The 12003-nt window shown below is 41.3% G+C and overlaps 1 protein-coding gene across 1 annotated transcript in view; it reads right to left on the reverse strand.

The window, feature by feature from the left end:
• INPP5A (inositol polyphosphate-5-phosphatase A) overlaps positions 1-12003 on the reverse strand; it is a 116918-nt gene that overhangs the window by 8840 nt on the left and 96075 nt on the right. The window contains exon 10 of the mRNA XM_057384105.1: positions 6663-6736. Within this exon, the coding sequence (XP_057240088.1) occupies positions 6663-6736 (74 nt within the window). The remainder of the gene's footprint in view (positions 1-6662; positions 6737-12003) is intronic.

A 12003-nucleotide genomic window follows, 5' to 3' on the forward strand; every position in this document is an offset into this window, starting at 1 on the left:
TCAGCAAACTGGGAAACATTCACTGATGGGACTCAGCAAACTGGGAAACATTTCCTCTTGCTTCAGTGGGTAACTAAGAAACAAGTGTGCTGATACATGCTTCTATATGACGGTTCACTTTTTGTTTGTGCTAAGCTGGCTTCATGATTTCCCTTCTCTTTTCCTTCCTTTCAACCWCACTTCTTGGCTGCTTCTTTGCCATCAGCTATAAACAGTCTCTTAAAAATTAGTAAATTTAAGGCTGTGTGCACGCAAAAAGCAGAACTAYTCTTGTAGTACCCATCTTCCACAACACATTAGGAATAAGACTGTCTATGATCGAGGGCATTAAATTAGATTTGTTTTGCTCACATCTCCAGCCTCTTAACACATTCACTCCAGGCAAATAAGAAACTCACACTTCTTAATCCAAAACTTACTTACTAATTCTAGTCAACAGATTTTCTGATTTGTGAATTGTAGAAATAATTACAGATTTGATAAAAACAACTGCAGGTCTGATAAAAATAAATTTAAGGACTCTATGGCAAATAATCAAAAGTTAAAAATTCCAGTATGAATCTACCAGAGGGGAAGTATTGTGCTATCCTTCTGTGCTACCATCATTAGTCTTGACTCCCAGGATGATGACTGTGGCAGAGGAAAAGAGAAAACAGCCTCTCCCTGTCCCATAATTAGACAGGAAAGAATGTATTATTTTTTCCTTTCAGTAGCATTCTCCCTCAGTCACAATCTACCTTGTGTAATGCACAGAAAACACTGATCTTGAGAATGGATAGCAGTGCCCATGTAAAAATGATGATGGAACAGCTAAAGGCCTCTGGGTACCACTGAAACATAAATGACAAACAGATCCAATGGTGACACTAGAGCTGCTGTTGGTAAGGTGCTGTATGCACTTCCTCAGTATTCTCTACTGTTACAGACACTTTTACACACACTCTATTACATCTATTTAAAAATATAATGGGGAAATGGGGAATTCCACATGGAACAAATTCAAAGTTGGAATTTAGGACCTTAACCACTCATACTTGCAGAGTAATTAATAGCTAAAAGAGACTCTATATATGCTAGCCAGCAGAATTACACAAAATACACTTTGACTGTGCACCCCCCCTTGATGATGGACAGACAGGCAATTCTGGAGCTGGAGCATCCATGTGAAAAGCTTGTACAATTTATCTCCAGTTGTTTAGGATTTACTTTTTCTCAAGATGTGGCTTCTAGCGGATTTTCCACCCTATTTCACAAACTTTTGTTTTAGTTACATTTATTTAATCAGGATTATTGTCAGGTGGGTTTTCTGAATAAAACTTCCAGCAACATCATTAATATAATGCTCAATATTGTTGAAATTTAACCAAACACTYTGATGAATTGCTAATCTACTCAGTTAATAAAAGGCAGGCTGTCCAATGAACTATTGTCACAGTCAATAAGGATGAGAACTACTTGGCAATTGTTTGGGAAAAATAAACCATTAAGAGGGTCAGTAATATCAGAGCACTACAACTGCTGACAGGTATTGTCAGAGATGATTAGACACCTTTACAAAAATGCTTACTGCAGGGTGAAAAGTCTTCCGACATCGTAAACCATCCTGTCAGCAGTGCCTTAACTCAAAACAGAAAGCCAACAATTCTGTGTATATAAATGTCTCCTTAACTGGCATTTCCAGTTAGGAAAAATGCTCCTAATGAACTCTTCTCTTCTGTAAGAATGGACAAAATCYGTTAGTGAGATGGGTGAAATGCACTTTCTAACAGGAAACAATTAATTCCCTCTGGAATTGTCACAGGCAGTTTGCTCCCAGCAAGAGAACACACACTGCTGCTGGAAAAGCTCCAGTGCTGCTCTGGGGACTCTGCCTTCTATAGATTTTTTTTTTTTTTGGTGGTGTAGGAAGTGTGGCAGCACCCACCAGCCAACAGTGAGGAAAATCTGATCTTTTCAAGTACAGTAAAGGTAATTGTGAATGATCATACATCTAGGCTCAAGTGCAGATGATTTAGCAAACTTCRTCATGTTTAGGGAGTGGAAATGCCTCCTGTTCAAAAACTCCTTCTGCTCATCTGTCAATTGTCCCCACATTTTATATCAAAATTTYTTTTCTAATACAAAATATTCGAGATGGGATAGAACTATAAAGCATCAATGAAAACSGAGCTCTGTGTGGGAATAGCTGAAATACAATTTTGATTTTGTCCATTTTATTTTTGAACTTAGGTAWGACTACTCACATTTACTAAACTTTTTTGCACTTTTAGGTCTTTCTATTTACATATGACATCGACAGAGAACTTCCAAAGGAGAAAAATCCCAAACACTCTTCAAGAGAAAATTATTTACTATTTTCATATTTTCTGAGAAAATGATGGATCAATTTGCCTTCAGCTCTGACACACTCTCAGATTATCTAAGATACTTTTACCTGAAGAAAGGTGGACTGCCACTACAACCTCTGGGTGCTCCGAAAGTTTTATGGCCAAATATATAAATAAAAATATTTTGATATTTTTAATTTACAATCAGCATTATTGTGAGCAGGTACACRAGTGCGATTTCAACAAAATGCCATTCAACAAAGTGTGACACCTAATTTTTGTCAGCTACCGGAGTGCTAGTTTCTTCCTCGAAATTGAATTACCATTTTTTATTTCCCTTAACCTGAAAGGGAGAGTTGGAGTCCCTAGATCTCTTCCTAACAARTGACCCCACATAATTTATCTTCATATGCTCATCTTGGGCAGCAGATCTAAGCTGAGCAGCAAGACWCATTGCTGTTTGAATTAGATTATCTGCTTCATGTGTACCAGAACACTCATCAGCCTCGGTGATGCTCTGTGAGCCAACTGGCCCCAATGTGTGTCTCACTTCAGCCAAATCAGGAGGGCAAACAGAGCCCTGCAAACACAGCAGCWACAGAGCAAAGTGTCCAACAGCTGCTCCTTGCACAGCTCCACYGACACCATGGTGATCACCAACAATGGCAGCAAAGGTGGCCACGGCACGGGGTCAGAGGGCAAACCACAGCAAAGGGCAGGGTGGCAAACAGACTCCAGCTCTGACTCGGGGCACAACACAAAACAAGAGGCTTAGTGCCATGGTATTTGTRTCACAATATTTGTCATGGATTTATGCCGGGCATATTTCCTTTTGGCTTAACACTCTTTGGAAAATACTGCTCTGTAATATGCTTCAGAGTGAACATTCCGGTATCACCACTGTTGGCTCTGGACCTTTTTCAGTTTAAAAAAACCCCAAAAATCCAGAGCCCTTTTCTTTTYCCAGAAAGCATAAAGCAACCCTTCACTTTCTGTGAAGAACATTCACCTGGAATGCTGTCCACAGTGAMAATCTCCTCTTGCTGCTGAAGAACAGCCTAGAGCCAAAGGCTGGAGATGAGGAGGACATGTGCTGGCATTTGTTCCGAACATCTGCAGGGCCAGACCTGCCCAGGAGCAGAGGCTGACACAGGCAACGGGCACGCTGTGCTCTGCTCTTTGAGCCCAAAACGGTGCGGAGGCCCAGCTAACAAAAATGCATTATTTGGCAGTACTAAAATGGATTATTTGGCAGCACTAAAATGGATTATTTGGCAGTACTAAAATGGATTATTTGGCAGTACTAAAATGGATTATTTGGCAGTACTAAAATGGATTAGTTGGCAGTACTAAAATGGATTATTTGTCAATACCAGCGGCTCAGCAAGTGAACAGTGAGTGATGCACTCTATTGCTTCAGTAACAGTAACGTTGTACCCCACTCAATGTATGCAATACTGCTATTATTACAAGTGGATAAACGGAATTATGAATAATGTTGGCTTGTTGGGAAGGACCCAGKGCTGGCTTGTTGCACCAGAACAGCCTGATGTTACTGTATGTGACTATGATGGAGCTCGATGTCTTTTCTCTGGAATGTGCCCGCCTGAACTTCTCATAAGTACATTACTTTGGGGCTAAATTTACAAAGTCTCATACTGGGAAAAAGTAACTGGGAAACTGAGGCAAGAAGTGGGTCAGGGTTCAGGCTCCATACTGGGTTTTCCAGCAGTAYTTTCAGGTGGGAATACAACCCACAGTCTGGCTGGCAGCAAAGACCATAAGCTCTTTAGAATATGCTTTATCTCCYGCTTGCAGCATGGTCTGTAGTCCTTACCTTACACGTGGTGGAGAGTAATTCTCAGTCTTAGAAAACTTTTTTACTTCATTGGTTTTCCWTTTTTTTCCCATTTGTCACAATTCCRAAAACCAAACAGAACTGCTTACTTGGGTAATGCCCTCCAGTTCCTCACAAATTAAAGAAACACCCTATTTCAATTTGCAAACTCAGAATTGGCGAGAGTGGCACTTGATTTAATGTGAGGAWCAAAATGGACATTACGACCTGTCTGAAAAACCACTGTAATTACTAAATTCGGAAGAAACAACAGTTTCTCTGCTTCCAGCTGGGAAGTTATTTCAGTGCTCCAGYGTAAGATGCTGGAAGCACCCAGACAACTGCATCATGTCATGTGGGAATTTGTTCCTCGGGAACTGAAAGATCCAATCATGATTTCAGGTACCCCACTAATACCTGGAAGGTGTTTTACAGCGTGTAAGTGAGTCTGAAGTGTTTCTGTTCAGTGGAATAYACTTCTTAATTGGCAAAAAAACCCTCATGTTATAAAAATAAATGATAAAGCAAGCATAAAAATAACYTAGGGCTTGTTAATCTATTTGAGTGCCTAACTCTCCCTTCTGTGARACAACAGGACCCAGAAGCGTTAGTGAGCATGTTCTAGGAAATGAGAATCCTGTTTGCTTCAGGAGTGCTGCCCTGCCCTGCAGCAGGCAGTCTGTATGGTCTGGAACAGGCAGRGAGGCAGTGAGAACTCTGGAGAGGAAGGGCAGCCTGTTGACCCCTAAACCATCATCTTGTGCTTCCTTTTCACATGCAAGCATCACCCTGGGGCTCTGTGCAATGGCATCCAGAGGCTCTGCTCTGAACAGTCTCTGCCAGGGGAAGGAACAGGGAGTGCTCTGGGCTGTGCTTCCTGCACTGGCTCAGTGCAAACCTTACCTGGATAATACACGTGCTGTTTTGCAAACTTCTAGAACAGAGAAGGGTCATGGGACCAAATACAAGGTAGAGAAAAAAATATTTTATAGACTAAATAAGATTCTTGCAGAATAATGAACCAGTGTAGGAGAGARTTCCAAAGGAAAATCACTCTGCCAAGAGTAAATGAGATTCAACTCATCTCCTGATGAGAGTAGTCAAAGCCAAGACACTGCCAGTGCAGAGGGTCTGCCTGAGACAAATATCACACAGAGGGTATCTCAGACACAAACATATGTCCAACCAGTAAATTACATGACAGCCTAATTCAACAACAAACAAGAACAGGTCACTTTAAGAGAATGATTAATATATGAGATTGCTGTGCATGCAGTCTTATCTGAGAGCAAACCTTGTACGTGGGTGTGAACTCTTGCTAAAGTCAGCTCCTATCTTCGCTATACAACAGCCACAAGAATAATTATAATAATTAATGGAGAGCAGTGATAAAGGTAACAATTGCCCACCTGTATACTGACAGGCCACAATGTCATTACTTTTTTTTTTCCACACCTCCTGCCTTTTGCAGTCATTGTTGACTGTCACGGAGTCATTTGCAGCCTCAAACTGGGCTGTTTGCTCATGGCCAAACTGTTCAGCCTGTGAGTAACAGARCTTACAGAGCTTAAAATTCTACATTGTATTTAGTCTCCGGTGGCTTGGGTTACCATGGGCTACATTAGGTCGCAAAGGGTAACAAGATAAAAACATGAATATTCACTGTATGAAGTGAAAGGCCCCAAAATATAGGAGTATAGGAGTGGGCAAATAATATCTGAAAAATACTCTGTTGGAAAGACTTTCTACAGGCTGCACAGAATAGCAGAGCTGCCCCAGAGCCCATGGTGAGTGAGTAGAACTAAGGACCATACATGTATAAATGGCACCAAATTTTCCACGGATTTCTCCTGAACAGGACTGCCATTAGCAGAAAGCTTGGTTTTGTATGACAGCAATACTTGTCTTCTCACAGCTAAAATTCACCTCAGGGATACAGCTGACTAAAATCAAGCACAAATATTAAGCCAGCCAAGTTACTCTAACAGGCTTTAGTAGTTATGTGATGTTTACTGAAACTGAAAAAATTGGATTTTCAATTCTTAGTCCCTTTTCTGATCCCCCTCTTGGATTTCCCTGAAGGGTGGCAGAAGGCTCTGCACCCCTGTTGACTGCACTCCTCTAAGTGCCACTGCTCGGGTCATCAAACAGCTCGAGGCAAAGACTCTCTTTATGGTCTCAATAATGTGATTTAACAGGTGCTCTGTGCCCAGTGCTTAAAAGTCCTTACACATCTCTGAGCACACAATCCTGCCAGGTCTGTTTTAAGAGCAGCTATAAAAGACAGGATCAGCAGAACCCAAATGATGAGTTAGGAGCACTRCTGGCACGTGGTTTATGTAGTGATGGAGGGGATGTGGGGAGAATAAACAATCACGAAAAGGACACAGATCATTATCATTTCTGCAATAAATATGGGAACATTCACATTTTACCTACAGTGCAAGTAACAATTATGTTGTAGCTAGTTAAATAAATGGATTATATATGAATCTTACCTGGGAGGAAATGAGATGTCCAGTTCATACAATCTGTCTTTAAAGACTGACAGCTCTCTGTCAAATTCTAAAAGCTATAAAAGATAGAAATAAATGTATTCACTCTTTCATGTTGAACTGCAGCAATTTAAAAATACTACATTATATAAAAGGAAATAAAAAGAGACTATGATCACACAGCTTGAGGTATAGCCTTAATAGAATACTTTTTATTACACAGTGCAAAACAGTCTGGACTGTTTTGACACAGAAAACAGTGCCTTGAAAAAGTGTTCAAAACATTCTTTTTCCTCAGTRAAACACATAACACTGGCTCTTCACAGCACTGACCTGTAAATGCAYCTGTACAGCAAGAAGGCTGCACTTCTTGAAATGTCATTAGTACTCTCTTCAAGAAAAACCAGACTAGTGTTAAAAAAGTACAGAAAACTGATATGCTAATCAGCCCATGAGAACGTCAGTGAAATGTATCGTATTGCTCTGCATTAACTTCAGTGCAGATAAGCAGGTACAATAAAGACAGGAATGTGCATCMCTCTTGGCAAGCAAAGCCAAGCGGTGCTGCTGTGCAGGGCCCGTGGGTGGTGCATGGCAGAGAGCACACACAGGGATTTGTGACAGCAGGGGAAGGTGTTCCCAGGCAGCCCAGCACAGCACCTGCTTCACAGAGATGTTCACAAGTCTAGATTTTAGATTCTGTATAAATACTAGTCMTAGACACATTTTTCCCCTGGACCTCTACAGAGAGAATGAATATCCAGAGTCTTTGTTAATACACACAAATCTGCTCATAACAACTCAATGATAATTGTCCCCATTAAACCAGTAAYTGTTCTAATGGACACAAATGATCTTAGTCCAGGACCTGGCTGGGGTGCAGCCCGATGCTCCAGGAACTGGCAAGCTAAAGGCAAAGGCTCACCATGCCCCAGTGCTGGTGCTGGCTCCCAGGGCACTTTCTGCTCTGACAAACCTCCATCCTGGAGTGTTTGCCCACCGTTCATTAATCATGTCCCATCTCACAGCTGTGCTGATACCATTGTATGAATGACAGAGGTTCCCAAAGAAATTAGATTGTGTCCCCCTTTCCCCTCTGTCACCTCATAAATCATTCCTGAAACGTGCAATTAGCAGCTMCTTGTACACATTAATTATCTGTGTGAACAGAGCTACCTGAACCACCTGCACTGCTGATCAGCTCTGTCCCCATGCTCACCCAGCTCTCTCCAGCCTCTCCTTGCCATGCTGTCATATGGAGGTACCTTTGCAYGAAGATGCCAGGGGATGGCCAGCTTTCCCTACTCGAGTGCATCTGACACCAAACCCTGGCTGGAAAAGATTCTGCAATACCAATACTGTGGACAATTTGTAAATATTTTAACATCTGACTGAAAGTCTGAGAATTCAATATGTTCCGAGAAATATTCAGAAATACCTGTGTRGAAACTTACAGTATGTATCTAATAATATACTCAATCCTAAAAATGTTGGGCTGGTCCAGCCACTCACTAGCCTGGCTGAAGCAATCTCAAAGTACTTGAAGAATAAATGGATGTGTCCATTACCATGAACATTTCCAATTGTGATCCTGTATTTCAGTAAGCATGGACAGATGGGGAGCCACAACACATACACACTGGCTATGAAAAAAAATGTAACCCCCTTCCTGCTCTGCTTGCCTCCATCTTAAATCAACTGTCCAACGTGAATCTGGGATAGGAAAACAAGTTGCCATCCACAGTTAAAACTATTAATTGAAATGTATATCTATTAATGTGGTACAAATACATGTTTCCTACTGTTCCAAGTAAACAGCTTCGAGTAGGGAAGGGGAGGTGCCAGGAGAAAAGGCTGTTTCTGAAGTGTTAAACTGCGAGGACTGAATGAAAGAACAATGCACCACAGAACACAATGGTATAAATTACTCATGGGCATCCCGAGGGCTGCAGAACTTCAATAGAYGCATTGTCCTCTCACACCAATTCACAACTTCCAAAATTTTATACATTCAGTTTGCTCTTGATAGGATGATATCTRCAAACTCAGTGAGGCCTGGTGCTTTAGAGGACTAAGCATTCRGATGTGCATGATTGTCCTGGAAGTTTCTGCTGTGGTTATTTGCTGCAGCTCTGTGTGTGTAGCTGTGTCTGTGCTATGCAGATGAGCTGCTGACACTGGTGACAGATAACAGAAACAAGACAGCATTGTGTACTGTGCTATCTCTCAGTTTCCCACGTTTCCTCAGGTAAAGGGACAGCCTCAACCTGAAACAACACAGCCAAAGCCCAACTAGGCACCTGGAAGTATTTAGGGAATGCTAGGTGGAGAATTCATCCTGCCATGTAAAAACAGTCAAATATTTTCGCAGGATTATTTTCATGAACTTTTATTCCCTGGTATACATTAAATAATTATGCACATTAATAAATTTTTTTCTTCCTAGCTATTAAGTGACTGTTAGAGCACCTGTAGCCTTCTGTCCAAACCCATCCACAGAGTGCAGACAGACAGACACCTCTTGCCGAGGGCAGGGACAGATAATCTCTGCTCAGGACTGAGCAGTGGAACTGTATAATCTGACAGATTATCTGTGCTCAGGACTGAGCAGTGGAACTGTATAATCTGACAGATTATCTGTGCTCAGGACTGAGCAGTGGAACGCCCCCACACCCTCTCTATGTTTACCTGGCAGGCAGTGAAGAGAGGAAGGGAAGATGAAAACCTGAACAGTGCATTTTGAAAAACTGCAGTTAGTCTTTTCAGATGAAGAGCATGTTCTAACTATTATTCTTTGGTATGAAAAACACTTTTAYTCTCATTTAAGCCTGTAATCTCAGAATACAAGATTTTTGGTGCAAATACAAGTCATTCACTAAGTCTTCTCACAGACAATTACAAATGTCACTTGCCCTGAAAACAACTTYAGCAGGAGAAGGGATGGGGCCTGACAGGGCATCAGTGAATTCTATCTGCARGTTGCCTGGAGCAATCTGCCATGATAGAAAATGAATGAAAATTAACAGAGGCAAGATGATACTTTGGAGCAGTCAGAATTTCAGAGGGTAATGTCTTCACTTTTAAACTTACAATTTAAAATTTAACATTGCCCTTAAAAAACTCCACCTGGAACACACTCCTTTCATGACAATTTCAGCACAAACTGCTTACTCAYTTCCATAATGTACACCAACATAATAATGTCATTGCCGTGACAGGAAACATGAGTAYGTCCGTCCCAGTAAATGCCTTAAAAATGACAAATTAAGTTCAAATGCTAAAAATCAATATATTATTCTTTGTAATTTACTCATAATAAGATCATTCTTAAGAAGCAAATCTTTAAGGTGTTGCATGGCATGCTGCGGTAATTGGAGCGGTTACACAGATTTTACAATGCTGTGACTGACACTTCATTCCAGGATTATATGTTACACGCAGCTTGCAGAAGACCTTTTTTTCCACAGACTCAGCTCCACCAATGTATTCATACCTAAGCAGGAGCGAAGATGATGCAGGGTCTGTGTTTTATCTGCTCCAAAAGTGAGTTGATAACACATCAAGGTGTTTGCTCTGTGATGTCCAGTGAGCAGCCTAACACACATGTTAACACTGAAATGAAAACACCGTGCATCCATGAGTAGTTTATCAATAGTTACCTATCACTGTGAGCCACCGTGACCCCATGCTGTGGAGAATGCAGCCAGGCAGTGTGTGTAGGAATGACTGTATCTGCAGTGAAGGATATTTCCTATTTAATTTGAGAAGAATTACAAGCATTTAGACTGATGTCTGTGTTATCTGCAGTGCCCATTACSTCCTAAGAGAATTACCAGAACTGCTGGTTTTCCAGGGTGCTGTGCTTTCTGTTAAACCTGCTGAAGGGAGTCTCACTTTTTGCTCCCTTTCTCCTGGCAGCACTGTAATATGTATTTATGTGCCAGGGTGGAGGAAAAAGTGACGCACAAAATTCTAAATTTTTATATTATGCAGCTTGACAGTAATCAAAGGGTTATCACAGAGTTGAGGCAGTTGCAGAAATCAAGGTTCTGCTTGCTTCAATTTAAAACTGTGAGGCACTGGTAAAAGGTCAGCATCTATTGGTACACAGCAAAGGGCCACCTTGGCTAAAATCATATATGTATGAACCCCTTCAAAAAGGGAAACTTAATTCAGTCATTGGAGTAGAACAACGGCAATTACTCATCAAGACCTACAGACCAAAGTCAGAGCACTGGTGGATCAGGAGGTGATACTAGCAGCATTTATCAAATCCATCTGCAGGGCCCACCAGAGAATTCACAGCTGTGAAAGGGAAATGAAGTTTCAGACCAAAAAGAGGAGATGAGCATACAAAAGTGACCTCAGAGAATTAAAACATGTGGACCCTGGTCACTGTAACCTCCTTTGCCAGTCTTGTGGAGCACACATTTTTTTCCAAGAGACTTTAGAAAGACAGTAATTTTATCCATCTTTCCAGTTACAGTAAATCATTTAGAAACTGATTCAGCAATCTACTGACTTCAGTTAAAGGTCTTTGGAAATACTGATCCTTCCCACTTATCCATGAAAATGCCATACACAACTTTGCCGGACTTCAAAGCTACTTGTTTCTCTAACGAAGACTTTGTAAAATGATCTAGTACTATATATTTTGAATCTTAATCTTCTTTCTTTCATTGTCAGTCTTAAACCCATGTTTCACAGAAAAAAACCCCAAAAGGTTGAATATAAATGTACCACCTATGCTGGTTTTGTATGATATTCCTGCAGATATCCATATATTCTGAACGGCACTGTTGTCAAACCACAAACATCCACATAAATGTAGATCTATGGCACACAGAGAAACAGCACCAAAGTGATTGCTATCAGCATTAGGGGCGTGAGGCACAGCAATTAATAGCTGGCAGCACTCAGGGCTCCCTGAGCCTCGACTTATTCAAAAAATCTATGGTTTCAGAGGAAGTTACCCCAGGAAAATGCTGGTTTTGATAATGCACCTCTCTTTCTGAGCTGTTCCAACGGTTTAAAGGACAGGAAAATTTTCTAGTATTTCTTCAGAAATCTGCTTTGGAAAATGCACCTTAAAATAATATTTCTGTTACAGAAACATTTAGAATGCTTAAAATGTCTAGGAAAAAACCACAGTGCCCTCGATGGCTGTTGTTCACTAATTACTGGAGATTGCTACTGGCCCTGTTGCATTGGAGCTCCCTTCTCTGTGTCCCAAGCTGATTTCTCCCATTCCCACATTTCCCACTCTCCTCGTGCCCCCAGTCCCTGCTGCAGCCATCGCAGCTGAGTGCCAAGGAGCACGGGTGACAGTGGGACATGGGAGCAC

This window comes from Malurus melanocephalus, unplaced genomic scaffold (assembly GCF_030028575.1).
Source record: "Malurus melanocephalus ecotype Western Australia unplaced genomic scaffold, MMel_1.1 scaffold_686, whole genome shotgun sequence".
NCBI classification, from domain to species: Eukaryota; Metazoa; Chordata; class Aves; order Passeriformes; family Maluridae; genus Malurus; species Malurus melanocephalus.